General features: G+C 45.8%; 1 protein-coding gene across 1 annotated transcript in view; it reads left to right on the forward strand.

The window, feature by feature from the left end:
- LOC137537136 (uncharacterized) overlaps nucleotides 1-27,689 on the forward strand; it is a 134,351-nt gene that overhangs the window by 62,049 nt on the left and 44,613 nt on the right. The window contains exon 4 of the mRNA XM_068259266.1: nucleotides 15,420-16,402. Coding sequence (XP_068115367.1) covers nucleotides 15,420-16,402 — 983 coding nt within the window. The remainder of the gene's footprint in view (nucleotides 1-15,419; nucleotides 16,403-27,689) is intronic.

The following is a 27,689-nucleotide window of genomic DNA, read 5'->3' on the forward strand; positions in this document are numbered from 1 at the left end:
CAATTAAGGAGGATGAAGAGGAGACGTATGTGAGGAATGATCAGCAGTCTATGGAGGAGGGTCATATGATGAGGACAATTAAAGAGGTAGAAGAAGAGACATATGTGAGGAGTGATCTGCAGTCTATAGAGGAGGGTGCCATGATGGGGACAATTAAAGAGGAAGAAGAGACGTATATGAGGAGTGATCAGCAGTCTGCAGAGGAGGGTGACACGATGAGGACAATTAAAGAGGAAGAAGAAGAGACGTATGTGAGGAGTGATCAGCAGTCTGCAGAGGAGGGTGACATGATGAGGACAATTAAAGAGGAAGAAGAAGAGACATATGTAAGGAGTGATCAGCGGTCTGCAGAGGAGGGTGACATGATGGGGACAATGAAAGAGGAAGAAGAGGAGACGTATGTGAGGAGTGATCAGCAGTCTGCAGAGGGAGGTGACATGATGGGGACAACTATAGATGATGACCCTCTTCCAGAAAGCAGAACAGGTGAGTTATCAACATTAAATATTGAATATCTTTAGCTGTTATGACTGTGTCACTGCTCACAGACTGGCCATATTAGGGGTGTAAATGTTAGATTTTTCTCATCTAAAACTTTCTTTCTTAATTGTGTTTAATGACAGTTTTCTAGCAGGCACAGTACAGTCACCCTGATGGCTTTGGAGTGCCCTGTTCTGTTTTTGAAATGTAGTTACCGGCCTGTAATAAGCTGATAATGGCCACAATACATAACTGTACACAGTTTGGACGCAGTAGGGGTGACTTGGTGTTACTAGCCTGTAATATGTTGATGATGGTCACTCTTCCATATACAGATTGGTAACAGTAGGGGTGACTTAGGGTTACTGGCCTGCAATACTTGCCTTGCAGACAAATCATGACAAATGTGCTCCCTGCCTGAGTCTCTAGAGGGGTGTAAGCTGGGGGGTGTTCTGTAAGAGGCACGGCCACTTGTGCTGCAGAGAAATCATGTCAAGTGCTCTCCCTGCCTGAGTCTCTAGAAGGGTGTAAGCTGGGGGGTGTTCTGTAAGATGCATGGCCACTTGTGCTGCAGGCAAATCATGACAAGTGCTCTCCCTGCCTGAGTCTCTAGAAGGGTGTAAGCTGGGAGGTGTTCTGTAAGACGCACGGCCACTTGTGCTGCAGACAAATCATGACAAGTGCTCTCCCTGCCTCAGTCTCTAGAAGGGTGTAAGCTGGGGGGGTTTCTGTAAGAGACACGGCCACTTGTGCTGCAGACAAATCATGACAAGTGTGCTCCCTGCCTGAGTCTCTAGAAGGGTGTAAGCTGGGGGGTGTTCTGTAAGACGCACGGCCACTTGTGCAGCAGACAAATCATGACAATTGCGCTCCCTGCCTGAGTCTCTAGAAGGGTTTAAAGTGAACCAGAGACGAAGCACCCTCATGTATTTTACCGTAGAAATCAGTGGAAACATTAGAGAAAACATTTACCCTGCTCTCTGTTTCATCCTCACTGCTAAAAGTGTCTGTTATCTAGCTGAGATAAGAATCCCGGACTGAGCATTGAGTCTGGCTTTGCTATAATGACTCAGCTATGATTCCTGAGCAGAGCCAGCAGGGGGCAGGCTTGGACTTGAAAAGACACCAAAGAACACAGTCTCAGCTATAATTATTCTGTAGCAAAGCCAGACCGACTGCTCAGTCGGGACTCTTATCAGAGGTGATAACAGGCAAATTAAACAGAGAACAATGAAACAAAGAGCAGATTAGGTGTTTACTGTCATGTTCCTACTTATTTATAAGGTAAAATACATGAGGGTGCTTCATCTCTGGTTCTCTTTAAGCTGGGGGGGGGGATGTTCTGTAAGATGCACGGCCACCTGTGCTGCAGACAAATCATGACAAGTGTGCTCCCTGCCTGAGTCTCTAGAAGGGTGTAAGCTGGGGGGTGTTCTGTAAGACGCACGGCCACTTGTGCTGCAGACAAATCATGACAAGTATGCTCCCTGCTGAGTCTCTAGAAGGGTGTAAGCTGGGAGGTGTTCTGTAAGACGCACGGCCACTTGTGCTGCAGACAGATCATGACAAGTGCTCTCCCTGCCTGAGTCTCTAGAAGGGTGTAAGCTGGGGGGTGTTCTGTAAGATGCATGGCCACTTGTGCTGCAGACAAATCATGACAAGTATGCTCCCTGCTGAGTCTCTAGAAGGGTGTAAGCTGGGAGGTGTTCTGTAAGACGCACGGCCACTTGTGCTGCAGACAGATCATGACAAGTGCTCTCCCTGCCTGAGTCTCTAGAAGGGTGTAAGCTGGGGGGTGTTCTGTAAGATGCATGGCCACTTGTGCTGCAGACAAATCATGACAAGTATGCTCCCTGCCTGAGTCTCTAGAAGGGTGTAAGCTGGGGGGTTTTCTGTAAGATGCACGGCCACTTGTGCTGCAGACAAGGCAGCCATATGCTTAGGCCCTTATCACCATGTAACAAATGTATAACTTGTGTGTGTCATGTATGACATATTCAGGCAGGGATCACACTTGGGGTAATTGCAGCCATTCTGCTGTGATAAATCACATGAGAAAACTCAAGTAATGCTTTCCTGTGGACATGTATGGTCAGTTGTTAAAATGTACATTTTTCGGCATGCGGGAGAAGAAAACGTTGTTGCTTTTTTTCACACTCTGCATGCAATTCCTATTGCTGTCAGACAACCGCTGCAATGAGAATGGGAATAGGAGAGCAGCCAAGGCTAGACGGATACTGGTGATAAGGGATTTGATTATTAGGCACACAGATAGGGTCATGTGTTGAAGAAACCGTGAATGCCATACAGTGTGTTGTCTCCCAGATGCTCGGGTTCGGCACATAGCGGAACGCATTGGCAAATTATTGGGTGGGGCTGGGGAAGACCCGGCTGTCATGCTACGCATTAGTAACAATGACAAAGTTAATGGGAGATGGAAGGTCCTCAAAAATGACTTTCAGCTACTTGGAGATAAACTTAAAGCAAAGACCTCCAAGGTGGTATTTTCTGAAATACTACCAGTGCCACGCGCTACATCTGAGAGACAGAGGAAGCTTAGGGAGTTAAATAAGTGGCTGAGAAATTGGTGCAGGAAGGGGAAGGGGGGTTGTTCCTGGAGAACTGGGCTGACTTTGCAGATGGCTACAGGTTCTTCTCCCCAATGCTGTAGGGATGGGCTGCACCTAAATGGGGAGGGTGCAGCTGCATTGGGGAGAAGGTCGCTAAATGGTTAGAGGAGAAACATCTCAATGTGTTGACAAGATAAGGTAAAAAAAAAAAAACAGTTGTAGCCTAATATTACAGGGAATGGATAGGGGGTGGGGGCAGTGTAAAAAGTAAGGAGGTAGTGCAAAGTTCATGAAGCCCATTAAATGTAACCAAAATTGGAAAATGTGGTGGTAAAAATATAAAGTGCATGGTAACCAATGCTAGGAGAATTGCTAATAAAATGGATGAAGCAAAGTTCGTTCTGATCGACAAAGGCTATGATATTGTGGGAATAACAGACATGGATGGATGAAAGCCATGACTGGATAGCAAATTTAGAGGGATACAATGTGTTTATGAAGGACAGAGCAGGGAGAAAAGGTGGAGGGGTTTGTCTCTTTGTTAAAAACTCTTTTACAGCCTCCATGAACGATGAACTGGATAAAGATTGTGAAGATGTGGATTCTGTTTGGGTAAATATTCATGGTGGAAATAATGGTTGTTAATTGCTTATTGGGGTGTGCTTCATGTCGCAATATATTCATGATACTGCCGAATGGCAAATACTACAGCAGATTGAAAGAACTGCAAGTAAAAGTGAGGTCATAGTTATGGGTGATTTCAACTATTCAGACATTGATTGGGATATTGAAACTACCGTATATACTCGCAAGCAAGCCACATTTTTCACCCCCCTAAAAGTGGCCCAAAAGTTGGGGTTTCGGCTTGCTTGCGAGTGATGTGCCAGGCCAACATGGGTAGGTGGGTGGGCGTGGTAGTACCCCTCCCCGCTCCCCCCACGGCCGCCGCTGCCATTACCTTAGGCGGCGCCGCTTCCTCTATCCCCGTCATGCTCCGGTAACTGACTCACAGCAGCGCGCCCCTCGGCGGCTGCTGTGATGACGGAGGAAACCATAGAGAGCGGTTCCCATAGTAACGGCATCGCCGCTACAGGAAGCTGCTCTCTATGGTTTCCTCCGTCATCTCAGCAGCAGCCGCCGAGGGGTGCGCTGCTGTGAGTCAGTTACCGGAGCATGACGGGGATAGAGGAAGCGGCGCCGCCTAAGGTAATAGCAGCGGCGGCCGCGGGGGGAGCGGGGAGGGGCACTAACAACCTACCCACCCACCTACCCATACTGGGACTATACTGGGGCACTATGCTAGCTATACTGGGGCACTATGCTAGCTATACTGGGGCACTATGCTAGCTATACTGGGGCACTATGCTAGCTATACTGGGGCACTATGCTAGCTATACTGGGCACTATGCTAGCCATACTGGGGCACTAAGCTAGCCATACTGGGGCACTATGCTAGCCATACTGGGGCACTATGCTAGCTATACTGGGCACTATGCTAGCCATACTGGGGCACTATGCTAGCCATACTGGGGCACTATGCTAGCCATACTGGGGCACTATGCTAGCCATACTGGGGCACTATGCTAGCCATACTGGGGCACTATGCTAGCCATACTGGGGCACTATGCTAGCCATACTGGGGCACTATGCTAGCCATACTGGGGCACTATGCTAGCCATACTGGGGCACTATGCTAGCCATACTGGGGCACTATGCTAGCCATACTGGGGCACTATGCTAGCCATACTGGGGCACTATGCTAGCCATACTGGGGCACTATGCTAGCCATACTGGGGCACTATGCTAGCCATACTGGGGCACTATGCTAGCTATACTGGGACACTATGCTAGCTATACTGGGACACTATACTAGCTAAACTGGGCACTTTACTAGCTATACTGGGGGACTACCTACCTATACTGGGAACTATACTAGCTATACTGGGGGACTACCTACCCATACTGGGCACTTTACTAGCTATACTGGGCACTATACTAGCTATACTGAAACACACTGGGGGGGGATCACGTGGCCAGCATTTCCTACCCCCGGCTTATATGGAGGTCAATCATTTTTTCCTGGTTTTCCAGGTAAAAGTTGGGGGGTCGGCTTACATGCGGGTTGGCTTGCTTGTGAGTATATACGGTACTCATTCCAGTAAAAGTGGCAGATTTCTGTCAACACTACAGAACAATTGACCAGATAAAAGACAAGATAATGTATCAAATGTGCAGGTTCAAGAACATTTTGGGAATAGTGATCACAACATAACGTTTGATCTGGTGATTGATAGGTCACAGAACTGCAGAACATCTAAAACTATAAAGTTTAGAGAAGCAAAGTTAAGTCAACCCAGGCAGGCACTAAGTTCGCTGGACTGGGATAAAATAATACAAGGGAAGAACACTGAAGGAAATATTCCATATGGAAACAAAATGTCTAGGAATAACAAAAAATACCTCTTTGGATGAATGGAAAGGTTAGAGATAAAATGAAGTGGAAAAAGAATGCTTATAAGGCCTTAAAACAGGAGGAGACCGAGGCTGCATAAAGCAATTATAAGGAGTGCAATAAAAGTTGTAAAAAATAAATTAGGCTGGCAAAGATTGAAACTGAAATTCAAATCACTAGGGATATCAAATCTAACCCAAATAAGTTTTAATAGTAATTGATTAAATTAATTTTAATGTTAAATATTCAATGCAGGAAGAAGTGAAGGCAAGACTAAATAAAATAAAAATGGATAAGGCACCTGGCCTAGATGGCATGCATCCTCGGGTCCTAAGGGAATTAAGTTCAGTTATTGATAAACTCCTTTATCTTATCTATTTGTGACTCCTTTTCATCTGGCAGAGTTCCAATAGACTGGTGTACAGCCCACGTTTTCCCATTATTTAAAGTGACACTGAAGCGGAAAAAAATGATATAATGAATTGGTTGTGTGGTACGGATAATTAACCATTTATGCCGCCTGGACATGATCCTCACGTCCAGGCGGCTGTCGCAATGCTGATGCGCCCTCCCGCGGGCACGCTCGCACGCCCCCGTGCTGTCCCCCGGTAGCCCAGGGATCAATCAATAGGATCATGGTTCCTGTTAATTTTCCGAGTCCCCAGCAAAAAAAAACGACGGCATCTCATCAGAGGCCTCTGTCTTTGTGAAAAAGAAAAAAAATCTGTCCTCTATATGCTTCCGAGAAGCTAGGAATGGAAAAATAAACAAACTCACTGTGGCCATCTTGTGGCGAAATGGTAAACTACATCTACATACTTTTTTTTAGTACAAGAAACACATATTACATTTAACATTAACTGTTTATTTCCCACACCAAAAATTACCCAAATAAAATTTTTAATGAAAAAAAAATGACAAACAAAAAAAACAAAGAACATAAATAGTTACCTAAGGGTCTGAACTTTTTAAATATGCATATGAAGAGGGTATATTACGACCATTTGTTAAATTATAAGCTTGTAAATAGTGATGGACACAAAACTGAAAAAAAAATGCACCTTTATTTCCAAATAAAATATTGGCACCATAAATTGTGATAGGGACAAAATTGAAATGGTGTAATAACCAAGAGAAATGGGCAAATAAAATACATAGGTTTTAATTATGATAGCATGTATTATTATAAAGCTCTAATGGCCGAAAACTACAAAATAATGACTTTTTTTCAATTTTTTTTCTTACTTTTCCTGTTAAAATGCATTAAAAAAAACAATAATTCTTAGCAAAATGTAGCACCTAAAGAAAGCCTAATTAGTGGCGGAAAAAACAAGATATAGATCAATTCATTGTGATAATTATTGATAAAGTTATTAGCGAATAAATGGGAGGTGAAAATTGCTCTGTTGCATAAGGTGAAAAATCCCTGCGGGCTGAAATGGTTAACAGAACATTAGTAGCAAAAAAAAAAAAAAAAAAAAAAAAAAAAATTAGTCTCCTGTTTATTTTCAGTGATATGGTTGTTTTTTTTTTTGTTTTTTTTTGTTTTTTTTTACAACATTGCATCATTCTCTAATACTTGCAGTTTACACACTATGCTCAGCACCCTAAATGATTAAGATGTGGAATGTATTGCCACAGGAAGCAGTTATGGCAAATTCTATATCTGCATTTAAAGGGGGCTTAGATGCAGTGCAGTTTGTAGGCTAAAATGCACCCAGGGCAAGGGAGTAAAAATTGTGCCCCCCCCCCAGTATAGACTACTGCCCCCCAGTATAGACTAGATTAGGTAGGTGCCTCCCAGTATAGGTAAGATTAGGTAGGTGCCCCCCAGTATAGGTTAGATTAGGTAGGTGCCCCCCAGTATAGGTTAGATTAGGGAGGTGCCCCCAGTATAGGTTAATTAGGTAGGTGCCCCCCAGTATAGGTTAGATAGGTAGGTGCCCCCACTATAGGTTAGATTAGGTAGGTGCCCCCAGTATAGGTTAGATTAGGTAGGTGCCCCCAGTATAGGTTTATTAGGTAGGTGCCCCCCAGTATAGGTTAGATAGGTAGCTGCCCCCCACAATGGAGGGGGGAGCCGGAGCCACGGGGAGGGCAGCCCGACCCCTCCCTTCCTCTCCTCTCCCGGGCCGCCCTCCGTGATCCCCCCTCAGAGGCAGAGTGAGCAGGAAACTCTGTATACAACTCACCTCCCTGCGTTACAATCGCCGCTCTCTTGCCGACAGTCTCCTCTCTGCATACATGCTGATACACACGCTGCTTCCCAATTAGCTGGAAGCAGCGTGTGTATCAGCGTGTGTATCAGCGTGTGTATCAGCGTGTATGCAGAGAGGAGACTGTTGGCGAGAGAGCGGCGATTGTAGCGCAGGGAGGTGAGTTGTATACAGCGCTTCCTGCTCACTCTGTATCTGAGGGGGGAGCTCGAAGGGAGGCCAGGGAGAGGAGAGGAAGGGAGGGAGAGGTAGGGCTGCCCTCCCCGTGGCTCCGGCTCCCCCCAACCAACAGCGTTGAGGGCGGCGGAACGGCCCGCACGGCCCTAGAAACGGGCATGCTTAGATGCTTTCCTTGCATTGAAAGATATCCATGGCTATAATTACTAGGTAATGCCCAGTGGTTTTGATCCAGGGATTTTATCTGATTGCCATCTGGAGTTGGGAAGGAATTTTTTCCCTTTTGGGGCTAATTGGACCATGCCTTATAAGGTTTTCGCCTTCCTCTGGATCAACAGGGATATGTGAGGGAGCAGACTGGTGTTGTACTTTGTTTTCCGGTTGAACTCAATGGACGTATGTCTTTTTCAACCCAAATAACTATGTAACTGCTGCCAGCTGGCCGTCATGTGCGGAAAACACAAAGAATTATCCGCCAAAAACCAGCAGCCATTTTCAGCAAACTCAGGTGTCATCCCTGCCTCACTGTAACAATGTGTGTGAAGCATGTTCTGATGTCTCTGTATGTGTGTTAGTGTCTGTTGTAAATAAAGTCGGTTTAAATGAAAAAGTAAAGTGTATTTGTTTGGTTGGTATGGACTGAGCATGTGCAGATATGACATCATATGCACATACTTTTGTAGCCAGAAAAAATGGACACTAAGACCCGCCCCTTCCACACCATTCGCTATGACCATTTTGCAGCCATGTGCCCCTTAGGCCTCTTGCACACTGCATGCATTTCCGATTCAGATTCTGCTTTTTAATCGGTTTTTACATCCGGTTCCGATTCAGATTTTTAATCTTTACTGCATGCTGCATTTTTTGATCCGTTTTTCTGTTGAATGTATGCAGGGAAAATCGGAATCAGAAAACTAATTTGCAGTGTGCAGGGAGCCTAATACAGCTTTTTTGTTTCTACTTGTCCCCCTCCCACACCTAAACCATTCCTTGGTGCCTAGTAACCCCCTCTTCCCCAGTACAGTTTCCCTGCTGGTGGGTTTCCCCTTCCCTCCCCAACAGCTTCCCCCCTCCCTCCCCAACAGCTTCCCCCCTCCCTCTCCCACAGCTTCCCCAGTGGTGGTGGGCTCCTCTCTCTCTCCCCTACAGCTTCCCTGGTGGTGGCTGGCTTCCCCTCCCTCCCCCCACAGCTTCCCTGGTGGTGGTGTGCTTCCCCCCTCCCTCCTCCCACAGCTTCCCTGGTGGTGGCGGGCTTCCTCCCTCCCTCCCTCCACAGCTTCCCTGGTGGTGTGCTTCCCCCCCTCCCTCCCTCCACAGCTTCCCTGGTGGTGGCGGGCTTCCTCCCTCCCTCCCTCCACAGCTTCCCTGGTGGTGTGCTTCCCCCCTCCCTCCCTCCACAGCTTCCCTGGTGGTGGCGTGCTTCCCCCTCCCTCCCTCCACAGCTTCCTCAGTGGTGGTGGGCTCACCTTTCTCATCCCCTACAGCTTCCCTAGTGGTGGTGGGCTACTCTCTCTCTCCCCTACAGCTTCCCTGGTGGTGGCTGGCTCCCACCTTCCGCTTGCACAGCTTCGCTGATGGTGGTGGGCTCCCGATCCCTCCTCCACAGCTTCCCTAGTGATGGTGTGCTTCCCTCCTCCCTCCCCTCACAGCTTCCCTGGTGGTGGTGGGCTCCCCTCTCTCTCCTCCATAGCTTCCCTGGTGGTGGTGTGCTGCCCTCCCTCTCCTCCATAGCTTCCCTGGTGGTGGTGTGCTTCTCCCTTCCTCCCCCCACAGCTTCCCTGGTGGTGGTGTGCTTTCCCCTCCTCCCCCTTCTTGTCTGCACAGCTTCCCTGATGGTGGTGTTAGTGCCCCCCTCCTGTGCTTCCCCCACTTGTCAGTATAAGTGCAGAGTATGGTGATGTAGAAGCCTTGCATCTCTTACCTCTCTAGCACTGTGAATTCTCCAGCCACTGACCCCCTTAGTGTCCGGCATCTCCACTTCCTCATATCATTATGCGACACACGAGAAGATGCCGGGCACTTGAGGCAGCGGTGACAGGGAGGTTCAAAGTGATGGAGAGGTGAGAGATGCGCGGCTTTCATTGCACAATACTCTGCATTTATACTGCACACATAGATCACCTAGAACACACAGTACGGTCACACAGGTGTAAATGTGACATGGTAACAGTACACGCTGATCACACAGCAGGCAGTGACCAGCAAAGGGGTATTGCCACAAATGTCTGCCACACTGTTCTTTTTGGCAAACTGATATCCCTGATAAGTCAGTATGGTCGGTGACACGGGTCCTGCTGTAATGCTGTATGAGGGTAACACAGCATGCGTCGTGTCACAAGGGTCAGACACGAAATTACTTTTGCACAGGGCGGCGGGCTGTAACCGTGACACAGCCACACTATACTGTATATGGTGGTGTTGTGTTGCTACAACACATCACAAGAAAGCAACTACCAATAATAACTACAGCAGGGTAATGTCTCTGTCAGTCTTTAAAAGGATTTTTGTGGTTAGGAAGAGTCCTCAAATGGACTATTGGGGGGTCCCCTAGTTGGTGAACTGCAAGTAGCAGAGCAGCTAGAAAGCAGATATACAGCACAATATTACAATACAGCTTCTCTCTCACTGTCCCTTTATCTTCAGCAGCAGAAGCACCTCTCCCTACACTGACTGCTACACAGCACTATATCACACTACAGCCTCTCTAACACTGACCCTGTATAAGCAGCAGCTCCTCCCCCTACACTGACTGCTACACAGCACTATATCACACTGCAGCCTCTCTAACACTGTCCCTGTATCAGCAGCAGCTCCTCCCCCTACACTGACTGCTACACAGCACTATACCACACTACAGCCTCTCTAACACTGTCCCTATATCAGCAGCAGCAGCTCCTCCCCCTACACTGACTGCTATACAGCACTATATCACACTACAGCCTCTCTAACACTGTCTCTGTATCAGCAGCAGCAGCTCCTCCCCCTACACTGACTGCTACACAGCACTATATCACAATACAGCCTCTCTAACACTGTCCCTGTATCAGCAGCAGCTCCTCCCCCTACACTGACTGCTACACAGCACTATATCACACTACACCCTCTCTAACACTGTCCCTGTATCAGTAGCAGCATCTCCTCTTCCTACACTGACTGCTACACAGCACTATATCACACTACAGTCTCTGTAACACTGTCCCTGTATCAGCAGCAGCAGCCTCCTCCCCCTACACTGACTGCTACACAGCACTATATCACACTACAGCCTCTGTAACACTGTCCCTGTATCAGCAGCAGCAGCAGCCTCCTCCCCCTACACTGATTGCTACACAGCACTATATCACACTACAGTCTCTGTAACACTGTCCCTGTATCAGCAGCAGCAGCAGCTCCTCCCCCTACACTGACTGCTCTATATCACAATACAGTCTATCTAACACCGTCCCTGTATCAGCAGCAGCAGCTCCTCTCCTTACACTGACTGCTACACAGCACTATATCACACTACAGTCTCTGTAACACTGTCCCTGTATCAGCAGCAGCAGCAGCTCCTCCCCCTACACTGACTGCTACACAGCACTATATCACAATACAGTCTATATAACACCGTCCCTGTATCAGCAGCAGCAGCTCCTCTCCCTACACTGACTACTACACAGCACTATCACACTATCACACTACACAGCACTATCACACTACAGCCTCTCTACTAGTGTCCCTGTATCAGCAGCAGCAGCTCTCCCTACACTGACTAATTCTGAATAACAATGGTCGCCGGGATTGTGCTTTTTATAAGGGGAGGAGTGGCCCGGGTGGGGATCATGTCTGTTTGGCTGTCATGTCCCATCTGACTTCAGGGTGAAGGTTGAAAACTGGCACTACAAAAAAGTATAGGGCAGACGCAAAATTTTGATGTTTGGCCATCACCAATAATTTATAATATAGTTTATTACAAATAGCATATGACCTATGCAATACAGAAATGCATTCATTTATATGCTGTATATCACATCATCCTGTATGTAAGCCACCACTTTTTTCCTCAATTTTATTGGTTTCAAACCATTTTATCTTTCCCCCTTTGCATTGTCACCTCCTCACCAGGAGGGCTCGGGCTCCAGCTTGGGCCACCAGGCCTGTCCCACCAACTATAGCTTTATCAAGAGTGTGACCAAGACCTAGAGGAAGCCCTGGGGAGCCGAGTGCAGACTGATTCCTCCACATGCCTATATGGCTGTTGCCCTAAAAAGCAGCCTTATTTTGTGAGTTTCCCTTCACACTCCACAAATCACCAGCTCAGCATTAATACTCCACAATCTGGGCTCCCTTTGTCTCTGTATATTTTATAAGGTGATGAACATCTTGTCTCTCAGATGAGGATACAGCGGTAATAAGAATGTGTAAGTGACACCACATTGCTCTACAAACATAACACAGATTTCTTGCTATAAGTACATATAGGTCTGTTGTCACAGGAGTAGCACATTGCTTCCATTGTCTCATCAAGCTCTACAACTTGCTGCGTTTCCATGTATGGGCAATGCTTTAGCTGCAGGGATAGTCACTGAGATGCAAATAACTCTGACTTGTATGCAAATGAAATGAAAATTGTATGCAAATAATCACATTTGTAAGGAAATGCATTTGATTGGCCAAATGTCAGGCTACATAGAATTTGCATGCATACCCAAGTTATTGGTATGTGATTGGCCGCTTTTAATGTGCACAACCTTCTGCAATTCTCTGTCAGGCTGATAACTAGTAATGTTCAGTGACATGCCAATAACTCCGAGAGGGTGCAAATTGTATGCCAATTTAATGCAAATGTGCAATGAAGATGTAACGATTGTGGAATCCTCTCCGTGATCAGCGCACAAGACGTGCGCTGACACTGCGGAAATCCTCCACAAGCATATAATTTGAGGGAACCCAGCAAAAGGTGCAATGCACCTGTAAAGGGAAATTCCTGTCGGCAGGTGGAGCTGTGAAGTGCAGAGGAACAGCTCCTCTGCCCTGCCACAGACGCAAGACAGGAATTGCACGAAGGGCAGAAACGCAGGGCAAGATAGCCCTAAAAGAGAGAGATCAAAGCGACAGAGGGTATGTGTGTTCACCAATCTAGTCGCCACCCTGCGACGATGAACACACAACCAGGAAGATAAAGTGAGAAGGCAATCGCCGGAGATGGCGGTTGCTAACAGCGACACAAGACCGAATAAGCACAGATGAGGAATGTATGTATGTCCACCAATCTAGCCGCCAAATTGCGACGGCGAACACACAACAAAGGAAATCGAGTGAGAACGCAATCGCCTGAGAAGCAATTGCGAATGAGATTGAGCAAAGGGACAGATTGTATGTGTGTGCACCAAACTAGTCGCCAACCCGCGACGGTGCATACACAACAGCAGATATGAAGTAGGAACGCAATCACGAGAGAGGCGATTGCTAGAGGTGACACAAGGCTACAGCAAGGCAGAGCACGAGAGTAGCAAAGGCACAGCAAATCATACAATGAGAAGATAAGGAAAACAACAAACGCTAACTAAACGCAAACACTGCACTCATTCACAACAGTGCACGCGTTTATGCGCGGTCTCCGCGCGTTAAGCACAACAGAGACAAGCACGCCTAACTAACCACCGACAGACAAACATGAAACAGAGGACGCGAGCGCTTGCTTAACGGTTACCTCATCGAGCCTCCAGCAAGCGTTCGTAGCAGACAAGACAGATACACGAAAACAGGAATAAGTGAGAGAGACGGATCCACAGCACTAGCGCAAGGTGAGTGCGATCCAGGCAAGATAGATCAGAAGGGGCTACCAGTAACAACCGCTGTTCCGGTTAGCACCCAGACACACAGAACGACTTCCTGTCGGCCACCGCTGGGACAGGACAATCGTAACAGACAAACAAACAGATAAGCAATCCTAACTGCACTAGGGAACCTGCCTAGTGCAGTCCCAGGAATTACTCTAAGCTAATCTTTAAAGGGACACTTAAGTCAAACAAAAAAAAATGAGTTTTACTCACCTGGGGCTTCCAATAGCCCCCTGCAGCTGTCCGGTGCCCTCACCATCTCCTTCCGATCCTCCTGGCCCCGCCAGCAGCCACTTCCTGTTTCGGTGACAGGAGCTGACAGGCTGGGGACGCGAGTGATTCTTCGCGTTCCTGGCCACAATAGCGCCATCTATGCTGCTATAGCATATATCATATACCATATAGCAGCATAGAGGGTGCTAATGTGTCTGGGAACGCGAAGAATCACTCGCATCCCCAGCCTGTCAGCTCCTGTCACCGAAACAGGAAGTAGCTGCCGGCGGGGACAGGAGGATCGGAGGGAGACGGCGAGGGCACCGGACAGCTGCAGGGGGCTATTGAAAGCCATAGGTGAGTAAAACTTTTTTTTTTTTTTTTTTACTTAAGTGTCCCTTTAAACAATGAGCAAGGCTGACACTCCAGGAGTGTTACACAGGACTAACCCTTATGACCAGCGAAGGTCTGTGATATCACATGGAATTTATAGTACAAACCTCCAGAGGATGTGGCTAGGAAATTTGCATGACAAACGTATGCAAATTCCCCAGCAGCAGCAAGCTTCAAAACTGACAAAAGGTCTCTCTTCCAGAGACCTGCAGAATGCAGACCTGAACAGTGGTCAGCTGAGCGGATCATTACAGAAGATAAGGGAATTGGTCGGCACTTGATGCTACTTTGCAGCCTATGGGGGAGGGGAGGGGGGGGGGGGGTTCAGGTGACTTACTGTGCCTCCAGACAGCAATTGTAGAACCAATCGGAAGAAAAAGTCTGGGCACCAGATAAGCTGCAGATCACCACTTTATTTCTTCCCCCATCCAAACGTACTGATAAACAAAAAACACAGCGTTTCACGAGACGAGCTCGCTTCCTCAGAGACTAGGTGATCTGCAGCTTATCTGGTTTCCAGACTTTTCCTTATGATTGGTTCTACAATTGCTATATGCAAATGTGCAGCTGCTGCACTTGGTTCATTTCTAATCTGCATAAACTTTTCATCAACTTGGAATTCTCAGCACCTCACTGACCATCCCTAATGATAATTCTTCCTCCCCTCAGAATTCTCTAACAGGAAGTGATGATGTTTCTCTATTTGCAGCGCAGAGTCCCAGCATCAGGAACCTCTCAGAGACTCGTCTCTCTGTATCCATAGACTGTACAACGGATGATGATGTCACTGGACAAAAGTTTCCTGCAGAGATCCTGATTGCCGATCAGGAGAGATTGCACACTAGAGAGAAGCCCTTTTTATGTGCTGAGTGTGGGAAATGTTTTGTTCAAAAATTAGATCTTGTTATTCATGAGAGATCCCACACAGGTGAGAAGCCCTATTCAAGTGCTGAGTGTGGGAAATGTTTTGGACATAAAGGAAACCTTGTCAAACATGAGAGATCTCACACAGGTGAAAAGCCCCTTTCATGTGCTGAATGTGGGAAATGTTTTCGGCGGAAAGGACACCTTTTAAGCCATGAGAGATCTCACACAGGTGAGAAGCCCTTTTCATGTGCTGAGTGTGGGAAATGTTTTGGATTGAAAGGAAACCTTGTCAAACATGAGAGATCTCACACAGGTGAGAAGCCCTTTTCATGTGCTGAGTGTGGGAAATGTTTTGGAGAGAAAGGAAGTCTTGTCAGCCATGAGAGATCTCACACTGGTGAGAAGCCCTTTTCATGTGCTGAATGTGGGAAATGTTTTCGGCGGAAAGGACACCTTTTAAGCCATGAGAGATCTCACACAGGTGAGAAGCCCTTTTCATGTGCTGAGTGTGGGAAATGTTTTGGATTGAAAGGAAACCTTGTCAAACATCAGAGATCTCACACAGGTGAGAAGCCCTTTTCATGTGCTGAGTGCGGGAAATGTTTTGGGCATAAAGGACACCTTTTAAGCCATGAGAGATCTCACACAGGTGAGAAGCCCTTTTCATGTGCTGAGTGTGGGAAATGGTTTGGGCATAAAGGAAACCTCGTCAAACATGAGAGATCTCACACAGGTGAGAAGCCCTTTTCATGTGCTGAGTGTGGGAAATGTTTTGGAGAGAAAGGAAACCTCATAAAACATGAGCGATCCCACACTGGTGAGAAGCCCTATTCATGTGCTGAGTGTGGGAAATGTTTTGGGCATAAAGAATACCTTTTAAGCCATGAGAGATCTCACACAGGTGAGAAGCCCTTTTCATGTGCTGAGTGTGGGAAATGTTTTGGGCAAAAAGGACACCTTTTAAGACATGAGAGATCCCACACAGGTGAGAAGCCATTTTCGAGTGCTGAGCGTGGGAAATGTTTTGTAGAGAAAGGAAGTCTTGTCAGCCATGAGAGATCCCACACAGGTGAGAAGCCCTTTTCGTGTGCTGAGTGTGGGAAGTGTTTTGGGCGTAAAGGACACCTTTTAACCCATGAGAGATCGCACACAGGTGAGAAGCCATTTTCGTGTGCTGAGTGTGGGAAATGTTTTAAACGTAAATCACTGCTTGTGCGACACATGTGTTGAATGTGGGAAATGGTTTGACCATAAGTTTTCTTTTCCAGTGTTTCTTTTTACTTCTTGCAAAGCGCACATGGCAGCATTTGTACACTGAATCCCGAGGACTCTTTCATGCGGTGCATTGGATTGTTGCTGCTCTTTGACTGTCTATCGTTTTCTTTATTTTCATGACTATGAACATTGTAGATTCTCACTGAAGGCATCCAAACTATGAAGTAACACATGTGGAAGTATTGTACATAACCAAAAAGTGTGAAACAACTGAAAATATGTCATATTCTAGGTTCTTCAAAGTAGCCACCTTTTGCTTTGATTACTGCTTTGCACACTCTTGGCATTCGCTTGATGAGATTCAAGAGGTAGTCACCTGAAATGGTCTTCCAACAGTCTTGAAGGAGTTCCCAGAGATGCTTTGCACTTGTTGGCCCTTTTGCCTTCACTCTGCGGTCCAGCTCACCCCAAACCTTCTCGATTGGGTTCAGGTCTGGTGACTGTGTAGGCCAGGTCATCTGGCGCAGCACCCCATCACTCTCCTTCCTGGTCAAATAGCCCTTACACAGCCTGAAGGTGTGTTTGAGGTTATTGTCCTGTTGAAAAATAAATGATGGTCCAACTAAACACAAACCGGATGGAATAGCATGCCGCTGCAAGATGCTGTGGTAGCCATGCTGGTTCAGTATGCTATCAATTTTGAATAAATCCCCAACAGTGTCACCAGCAAAGCACCCCCACACTTTCACACCTCCTCCTCCATGCTTCACGGTGGGAACCAGGCATGTAGAGACCATCCTTTTCTGCGTCGCACCAAGACACGGTGGTTGGAACCAAAAATCTCAAATTTTGAGTCATCAGACCAAAGCACTGATTTCCACTGGTCTAATGTCTATTCCTTGTGTTCTTTAGCTCAAACAAGTCTCTTCTGCTTGTTGCCTGTCCTTAGCAGTGGTTTCCTAGCAGATATTCTACCATGAAGGCCTGATTCACACAGTCTCCTCTTAACAGTTGTTCTAGAGATGTGTCTGCTGCTAGAACTCTGTGTGGCATTGCTCTGGTCTCTAATCTGAGCTGCTGTTAACCTGTGATTTCTGAGGCTGGTGACTCGGATGAATTTATCCTCCGCAGCAGAGGTGACTCTTGGTCTTCCTTTCCTGGGGCGGTCCGCATGTGAGCCAGTTTCTTTGTAGCTAAGACAAAGGGACACTGAGAGCCCAATATAGTGTAGTATGCACTGGACAATGTGGAATGTTAGTAAAGTGAGGTAAATATACTCACAAACAAAGGTTACCACTAAGGCAACCACTGTGTAGGCAGGTGAGGAGATTAGTCCTGTCCTCACTCAGGATAAAAAAGTAGCTCTCTGTAGTACAGGAAAAGTAGGGCTTAGCACCCCTCCACCAGGGGTGGACTTGATATGTAGATAACGGAACAGAGGCGCCAGCAGGATAAAAACATATATTAAAAGTTCTAAAAATGCTATGGAGGTATCGGTGGACTCACCTCGCGAAAGCAGACACGTAACAACTGTCTAACAAGCATCAAAACATTTATTTATAAATACCCCAAAGGTGCGACGCGTTTCGCAGGCAAAGCCCGCTTCCTCAGGCAATAGAAGGGGATCACAAACAGAGGCGCTAAACCCGTCCTACACGAGCTACTGTTTGTGATCCCATTCTATTGCCTGAGGAAGCGGGCTTTGCCTGCGAAACGCGTCGCACCTTTGGGGTATTTATAAATAAATGTTTTGATGCTTGTTAGACAGTTGTTACGTGTCTGCTTTCGGGAGGCGAGTCCACCGCTACCTCCATAGCATTTTTAGAACTTTTAATATATGTTTTCATCTTGCTGGCGCCTCTGTTTCGTGATCTACAGTTTCTTTGTAGCGTTTGATGGTTTTTGAGACTGCACTTGGGGACACTTTCAAAGTTTTCCCAATTTTTCGGACTGACTGACCTTCATCTCTTAAAGTAATGATGGCCACTCGTTTTTCTTTACTTAGCTTCTTTTTTCTTACCATAATACAAATTCTAACTGTCTATTCAGTAGGACTATTAGCTGTGTATCCACCTGACTTCTCCACAACGCAACTGATGGTCCCAATCCCATTTATAAGGCAAGAAATCCCACTTATTAAACCTGAGAGGGCACACCGGTGAAGTGAAAACCATTTCAGCCGACTACCTCTTGAAGCTCATCAAGAGAATGCCAAGAGTGTGCAAAGCAGAAATCAAAGCAAGAGGTGGCTACTTTGAAGAACCTAGAATATGACATATTTTCAGTTGTTTCACACTTTTTGGTTATGTACTATACTTCCACATGTGTTAATTCATAGTTTGGATGCCTTCAGTGAGAATCTACAATATTCATAGTCATGAAAATAAAGAAAACTCTTTGAATGAGACGGTGTGTCCAAACTTTTGGTCTGTACAGTATATCAAACTCTTTCGACTCCTCGTCAGGCATTTACAGGTTGTGGCATTGGCTGGTTGAACGCTGTGCTACCACATATTGTGCGTTTGTTGAGAGTTTACTTGGTGTTTAATAGGTATTTTGACAGAAATCCAAAGGAACATGGAACCTTTCTTCTACTGTGCTGAGAGTATGGAGAGTGCTGGAGTGTGTGCTGCTCCCCCCAGGCCCCTGTAAGCCCCAATGCAAAGCAAATTAAGACGGCAGTAACTGGGATGGAAGCTGTGGCTTCCCTAAAAAGTACAACATCAGTAAAATACAATGGGCTCGATTCACAAAGCGGTGCTATCCCAGTTAGAGAATTTAGGCATGATAACCATTTCACCACGCTAATGAAAAGCCAGTTTAGGCATGATAAGTTTAGATAAGTGTAGATAGCGCACAAAGTCCCGCACGCAAATCAGCGCCATTAAACTCTATGCAAAGTGCACCAGACTTTGCTAGCGCAAAACTTTTGATCAGCTGTGCACTGTGGTGCTAACCCAGTTGGTGCTTAAACGTATCACACCTAAACTTATCACACTTAAACTTATCATGCCTAAACTGAGTTTAGGCATGATAAAGGGCTTTTCATCAGCATGCTAACTGTTAGCACCGCTTTGTGAATCAGGCCCTATATGTGCAAAAATATTTTGCATGAAACCAGGGAACTAAACATTCAGCAGTTTCATACTCCTGTGAGGCGTTATGTGATGTCATCTATAGAAACGGTGCATTTGCCTCTGAAGGCACAAACATGTGCAAATACTCTCTTAAAATGTATCATAAAGCAAGGAAATTAGTTGGAGAGGAGGGTTCTAACTGTTTGCTGAGTTCTCCACTATGGTGCAATCCGAATTTGTCAGAATTTGCTTCCCTTAGTGATGGGGGATTCTGGATCCGGAGGGGGGTAAATATATTCACCATTTGTACCATAATAATCATTGTAAATCGTGGTCTCAAATGGTAGTGGAATTTCACCTTCCTAGGCATTCCCGATTCAGGTACTGTCACCTCAGGCATGCAGCCCAATGTGGGGGTGTGACTGCTGACCTGGTCCCAGGCACTGTGGAAAGCTGGCTGCTACATAAGGAAAGCCTTATATCCAGGTTCTGCTCCAGTCTTGCTGACTATGAATATGCTCATAGACTAGCTAAGACTGTGGCATTATGGGAGGGGGAGAGATTTCTGGGGAGGAATGGACTGACTATGAGGACACATATATGAAGATGGTAATTTGCTCTCGAGATCAGTTGGTTCAACTGCACTGGTTTCACCAGATATACTTTACTCCTGTTACAATATCCAAAGGGGGGTGGGGGTGTGAGTGATGTTTGTTGGAGGTGTGGCCACAGCCCAGGTTCCTTTAAGCATATGACTTGGGACTGCAGCTCATCCGAGCGTCTTCCAAGAGTCTTCCTGTTGTGTCCTCTTATAAGTCTTGTCTGTTGTGATTGAAAGAGGACTGGTCCTTAAAAAAGAGAAACATTTTTTTTGGTTAGACTGTTGTTCTTTTATGCCAAAATTTCCATTGCTCTAGAGTAGAAAAAACCTCTGAACTCGTCTCACTTTATGGATGCACTTGGTTAATACTGCTCTTCCGTTATATAAACTGATCTGGTTAGTGAGAGGGGCGGGCTCCTCATTGGATAAGGTCTGGAAGCCCTGGTTGCAATGTACTGGTTCCTCTATTAATAATCTAGATGCATCTCCCAGCATTGAGGACTCCCTCTGATAGATATTCAAATACATGCTTGTGGTTCCCCCACACCACACCTCTGTGATGCTTTGTGCAGCCCTGGTCTGGGATTTCATACTGGTCCATAGATTTTATGTGTGTGACTTGGTCAGCTTATGATGCAATCCTGTATATTCTTCATGCTACTGAATGCCTATATGTCTATTTACTTGCTTTTGTATGATCTTTTATATCTCTGTGATATAGCCTGATATAACCTAAATATGTCTTGTACTGTCAATGGGTTGTTTTGTGTTGCTGTTGTGCGTTTTGATAAACAATAAAAAGATTTTTTAAAAAAATCAACCGTTTTGGTCAATGATGAATCCAAACATTTTGGCAATAACGGGATACCCACAAAATGCACTCATTGGTACAGATAACAAAAAACATAAATCACCATAACTGGAGAATACTTGGAAACAAAGGCCAGGGATTAAGGATCAATGATTTCTTTTTCAGAACAACTTGCTGTAGCTCGGTTATGATAAATTTTCCACACATTTTTTAGCAATTCCATTGCTAACACAAATATATAGTCGTCGTCTTGGAGACATAAATAAGGCTTTCCTCCTGGAGGCATAAATACTGGTTTCATCCTGTCTGGTTTTGAGGTACATTGTTGTGAAACAGGACGGCTTCAATTACAGTACCCAATACTTTGTTAAATAAATTAATATATTACAAACACAACCATTACTGTGTGGGTTTCCTCCGGGCACTCCGGTTTCCTCCCACATCCCAAAAACATACAGATAAGTTAATTGGCTCCCTCTAAAATTGGCCCTAGACTACAGTACTTACACTACATAATATAGACATATGGCAATGGTAGGGATTAGATTGTGAGCTCCTTTGAGGGACAGTTAGTGACAAGATATATATATATATATACGGTATACACTGTACAGCGCTGCGTAATATGTCGGCGCTATATAAATACTAAATAATAATAATAATACATACAAAAGTGCAAACTTGCAGGCCAACAAAATGTATAGCATAGAGGTAGAGACATTGGTGCAATCAGGGCCATTTCTAGCCTTTTTTCACCCCCGGCAATACATTTTGTCACCTCTTAAAGTGGATCCGAGGTGAACTTTTACACATTGTATAATTGTGTTCCTTTCCTATTGTTTATAGGGCATTCCTCAAGCCAAATACTTTTTTGTTTTTGTTTTAACCACCCTGGCGTTCTGATAAGATCGCCAGGGCGGCTGCGGAAGGGTTTTTTTTAAATTAAAAAAAAACTATTCCATGCAGCCAACTGAAAGTTGGCTGCATGAAAGCCCACTAGAGGGCGCTCCGGAGGCGTTCTTCCGATCGCCTCCGGCAAGCATAAGTAACAAGGAAGGCTGCAATGAGCAGCCTTCCTTGTTTGGCTTTCCTCGTCGCCATGGCGACGAGCGGAGTGACGTCATGGACGTCAGCCGACGTCCTGACGTCTGCCGCCTCCGATCCAGCCCTTAGCGATGGCCGGAACTATTTGTTCCGGCTGCGCAGGGCTCAGGCGGCTGGGGGGACGAGCGGCGGCGATCAGGCAGCACACGCGGCTGGCAAAGTGCCAGCTGCGTGTGCTGCTTTTTATTTCATCAAAATCGGCCCAGCAGGGCCTGAGCGGCAGCCTCCGGCGGTGTTGGATGAGCTGAGCTCGTCCAAACCGCTCAGGTGGTTAATGCTCTAATTCCCTATAAACTAAAAAAGCCACGCCCACAGGGTTTCAGAGAGCCTTGGCAGTAGCAAGGGCTTATGGGAGCTCAGTCTGGTCAGGAGGAGGGGGAGGTGTTACTAGCCATTGATTTCAGAGGCGGAGAGGAGGAGAGGGGATTAGGCTGATGGCTCAAGATACAGATAAGCCTGCATCTGTGTAATGTTTACAAACAACATGGCCGCTGTCATTGTATCACAGGAATAATTTATCATATTCTATTAAAACTGTTTGCAGCTAGATTTGCTGTGTAAACCATCTAAACTTTAGATAAGATATATAAGACAAGTTACTTGTTATAGTTCGTTTTTCATCTCAGATCCGCTTTAAAGAAGAAAAAACAGATACTATTGAACACATTCCATATGATATAAACCATGTGCCATGTAATACATGCTGCCACTATGCAACTCAAATAAAAACCGTAGGTATTATGTCACCCACACTAGAAGTTCCAACATCATTTCCCCACAGAACAATTTCAGGTATCATGTCCTTGCCATTACAAAATCACATTATCAAGCAAGACAGTCTTCATTTCAGAATACTTTCACAAACATTATGGGATATGTAAATGTGATACCGCCTGTTAGGATAGATGTGGAGTGGAGGGGGTATATCATGGCATTGAAGGGCTGACATAGTGAGATGGTACAATAGTTTAGGGATCCATAAGCAGTTCTGGAGATAAGCACAGTATGTAGGCGAGACAAGATAAGAGAAGTGGAATGGAGGAAGGAAGGGTAGTAGGTGGGCAGAATTGATGACATGGATGAGTGGATAGATATGAGCAGAACTGAGACAGTGCATTGCAGCATTTTCTCGCGTAAAGTTTTGCGAGCGCAACATTTTCTTGATCGCGTGCTAATGCAAATTTTAGCGCGAAAGCAAAGGTTAACACATGGAAAAATTTGCATTAGCGTGTGTTCTCTCAAAACTTTGCACGTAATAACGCAGAAAAACTTGTGCAAAGTGCATAGTGCGGCCGTGATAACAGTTATCACGCTTTAGTGAATCAAGCCCTATATGTGAGTCAGACCTACATTTCTGATGCAGAGCTGGGGAAGCTCTATCTTCCTATGTTAGTTACTGCAGAGTGAGCCGCAGGGGAAGCCTTTCAGTGCTGTGTGCCGTGTCTTCCTCTTGCATCCTATGCGCTCATGCTGGTTAGTGTGATCAGCTTCACTCCAGCTGCCAATGTCATGGCAGCCAGAGGGACACTGATTATGCTAAACAGCATGAGCACATAGGACGCGAGAGGAGGTCACATGACACAGAACCCGGCATTGATGTGGCTTCTACCACGGCTCGTAGCATGGGGGGTATAGCAAGAGGTGGGAGCAGAAGCAAGGAAAAATAAGCCTGGTGAAGGCATCCCCTGTGGCTCACTCTGCTATGGAAATGCACATAATGGGGGTACAGAGAGAAGTCTGTTGGCAGAAAAGCACAGACTGCTATTACTCTACTGTGGTTATTATACAGAAGACCCCTTTTCCCTCATCCTGGCACACCTTGCATAAAAGATGCTGGGGATGCGGGAGGCAGATACATTTCACATGGATTAGGCCTGAAAGATAAATCGAAATTAAAACGAAATCGCGATCGCCAAGGTCAAAGCAGCAATTTCTGTGATTACGTCATTTTCGCATGGGGGAAGTTTAAAGAAGCGGCTTCAAACTTACCCCCAGTCCTGACGCGTGAGGCCCGCAGCATCGGCAGTGTTGGATATACCTTCCACATGAGTCCAACACTGTCCATCCTCTCTTGCCATCTGCTGACTCTTGTACATACTTCCTGGTTCCTGTGTGTCACTTGACATACAGGAAGTATGCCATGCATTAGAGCCTGCAGGAGACAAAGTGGATAGACTGGGCATCGCTGGACTCTTGCTGGAAGGTATGTCCAGCACTGCTGCAGCTCGGGGGCACAGAAGAGGCACAAAGGGGGCAAGATAGAGACCCAAAGGGGCACAAAGAGAGAAACAGATGGTGCACAAAGAGAGATGGTGACAGAGGCATGCAGAGGAGGGGAACAGTGCATGATTTGAAGGAAATCATGAATTGAATCGAAATCGCGATTTCAAACAGAAATCACTCAATTCAATTTTTTCCTAAAATTGTTCAGGCCTAACATAGTTTACTGTTCTTAGGGAGGGGAACAGAGACAGATATAGGCTGCCTGTTCTGATTACTTGGTGGGGAGGGGGTGAAATATACTGGCTGCACAGTTACATGGCTTATGAAGGGGGAGTGGATAATTGAATCACTTTGGGACCAGGAGGGTTACTGGCTGCAATTGGGGACCAAGAAGAGTTATTGTTTGCAATACTTTTTTACGGTGCAGCCATTAAACCCTCCTGGTCCCCAAGTGGAACCAGTAACTTTACTAGGTAGACTTATACTAGAGTCATTAAATCCCAGCTTTAGACAATCAGAGATTGGGGTCAACTTATACAAGAGATCGACTTATACACAAGGTCCGAGCATATACGGTAGTTATTATAGTTAGCAATATTGGAGTTCTAATTTAAAGGATACCCAAGGTGACATGTAACATGATGAGATAGACATGTGTATGTACAGTGCCTAGCACACAAATGTCTATCAGTCACAAAAAGAAATGAAAACATCCGGCACTGCAGTAAACAAAGCAGATCAATCAGAGGAACAATACAGGCTGCCCGTACTACACCCTGCGCCCACTGCCATCCATATGCCTATGGTAGGACTGTATTGTTCCTCTGATTGATCTGCTTTGCTGTATGCACGCTATTGAACACAGTCTGGATGAAATGCCAATCCCGTTTACTGCAGTGCCGGATGTTTTCATTTCTTTTTGTGACTGAAGTTTGATACTTTGCCATCCCATCCTGAGCACGCTGATGGGGCCATAGGTGTATATACGTGTCACTTCTGCCATAATTCAATGGGCAGTTTCTCTATGTAGTGCTGACCACTAGTTGCTTTTCCTCCATTGAACACAAATAACTAGGCTGTGTTCCTTTTTTTCTTTCTCTGCCTGAAAGAATTAAATATCAGGTATGTAAGTGGCTGACTCAGTCCTGACTCAGACAAGAAGTGACTACAGTGTGACCCTCACTGATAAGAAATTCCCCTTTCTATCTCTTTCTTGCTCTCAGAAGCCGTTTTCTGCTAGGAAAGTGTTTTATAGTTGGAATTTCTTATCAGTGAGGGTCACACTGTAGTCCCTTCCTGTCTGAGTCAGGACTGAATCAGCCACTTACATACCTGATATTTAACTCTTTCAGGCAGAGAGAAAAAGTATAGTTATTGTGTGATAGGCACTGTACATACTCATGTCTATCTTATCATGTCACATGTCACCTCGGGTATCCTTTAAAACAATCCACACAAGAAGGATCCTCTTTCTGAAGCAGCGTCTGTGACTACAGCACCAATGTCTGTAGCAAGAGCCAATAGTCCATAAGCCAAGGGCTAGATTGGTAAAATAGCATAGCTCCCAACTGTCCCTCTTTCGGAGGGACAGTCCCTTTTTAGGAGCCTTGTCCCTATGTCTCTATTTCCCCCTCATTTGTCCCTCCTTCAGGACTTTGTCCCTCTTTCTATATAAATATATATTTCTATACTAAAATGTGTTTGAGTCTAGACTTTATTCCCATCCTTTAAATTGATATATTACTAATTTTAAAATGTTACTATGAAGGAAAATGAACCAGGATAGAAAGGACCAGCGTGGTTTGAATTATAAAACAACATGTTTTTCTTATGAAATGTTTATGGTATATGTGACTAGGGGCGTGGTGGAGGCGTGACTTAAGTGTCCCTTTTTTTCATTTCAAAAAGTTGGGAGGTATGAAAATAGTAGTGGTATGGATTAACCTTTCTACTTGGTCCAATTAGAGATATCTTTTTTTTTAAGAGTAGCAAAATTAGAGTAAAGCACTGGGCACCGGTGCGAATCCTTCCAAAGTTTAATTCCATCCGGTACATAAAGTTACAGCAAAAGAAAGTAAAGGGACAGCCTAACAGCCATTTCACGGGTCTCCCCGCTTTGTTAGAGGCACATGGATAAACAGAAGAGCTGTTCCCCTGGTTTATTTTGCACGGGGATTGGGACCGCCCCTTCTGGGTGCGTGTCATCAGCCACTGTGGCCAATCAGGATCTAGGGCTTTCGCACAATCAGTGTGCTGTGTCTGCTGGGCTGGGGTCACATGAGCGGGCCTCTGGGTCAGGTGGCATGTGGTCTCCACAGTAACAAGTCATCACGGATCTTTCCTTGGCTGTGCACAATGCGGAAGCAGCCGCTTGCCACTGGTTGCCATGGGGACAATCACACTTGGTGATTAAACCTCCGGGGGAACTACCTGAAAATAGAAAGAATAAACAACATTAATAAAATCAAAAGCGGGCATTCCTACCAAGAATTACTGACTTAAAAGAAGTGAAAGGAATGCATAACAAGCAAGCATAACAGTACAATGAACTTGGTCGTTATATGTTCCCTACACGATACAATCAAAATAGTGCAGGGTAAAAAACAATTCAATAATATTCCAAAAATCAAAATATCTCATTTTCCTCATAAAAACCCAGAGGTCCGCATGCTTTAGTGAGTGAAATATATCTAGCCGCCTCCTGTCCTAGCAATGTCTCACGATCCCCTCCTCTCCGGCTCTGGAATGTGTTAGCTAATCCGGCTGTCTCTGTGCCCTACACTCACTTTTTACAAGTAGATCCACAATGGTTTTGACTCTAGGGGCCTGATTCACAAAACGGTGATAAGTCAGTTATCACGCCTAAAAGACTTTAGGCGTGATAACCTTTGCACTAGCAGAGTTATCACCGCTTTGTGCAGAGTTATCACCGCTGATCGCGCAAAGCTCCCGTGCGCAAAGTTTTTCACGCGCAAACGCGTAGGCGCGCGCGCAAAGTCCTATGCGGCTTAATGGGCACTGCGCGCTTGTGCGGGAGATTCGCGCGAATTACTTGTTATCACGCCTAAACTTAGTTTAGGCGTGATCGAGGGCTTTTCACAGGCGTGCAAAGTGTTTGCACCGCTATGTGAAGCAGGCTCTATGGAAGGTAACCAAGAGTCTGTTAGGAATTCTGTCCTTTAACTTGGGAGATTCTTTCAATTTACCCCAGTTTCTACAAATTGCGGTACAGATTGTTTTTCACCATTGGGGAGAATTCAAAGATAAAGGGGATGTTAGCATTCTCCATCCCTCCCCCTCCCCCCCCCCCCAGTCTTACTCAATCTTTTCCTCCCCATCTCTCAACTGATTCACATCTGAGGAGGATCTGGCCCTACAGTAGGCTCTATCATCCCTATTCATCAATGGTAGTGGTTACCCCCGGGCCAGGAATCTCAGTCCTAACTCCTGACTCTGTTGTATAATGTC

The sequence above is a fragment of the Hyperolius riggenbachi genome, chromosome 10, assembly GCF_040937935.1.
Source record: "Hyperolius riggenbachi isolate aHypRig1 chromosome 10, aHypRig1.pri, whole genome shotgun sequence".
Classification (NCBI taxonomy): Eukaryota; Metazoa; Chordata; class Amphibia; order Anura; family Hyperoliidae; genus Hyperolius; species Hyperolius riggenbachi.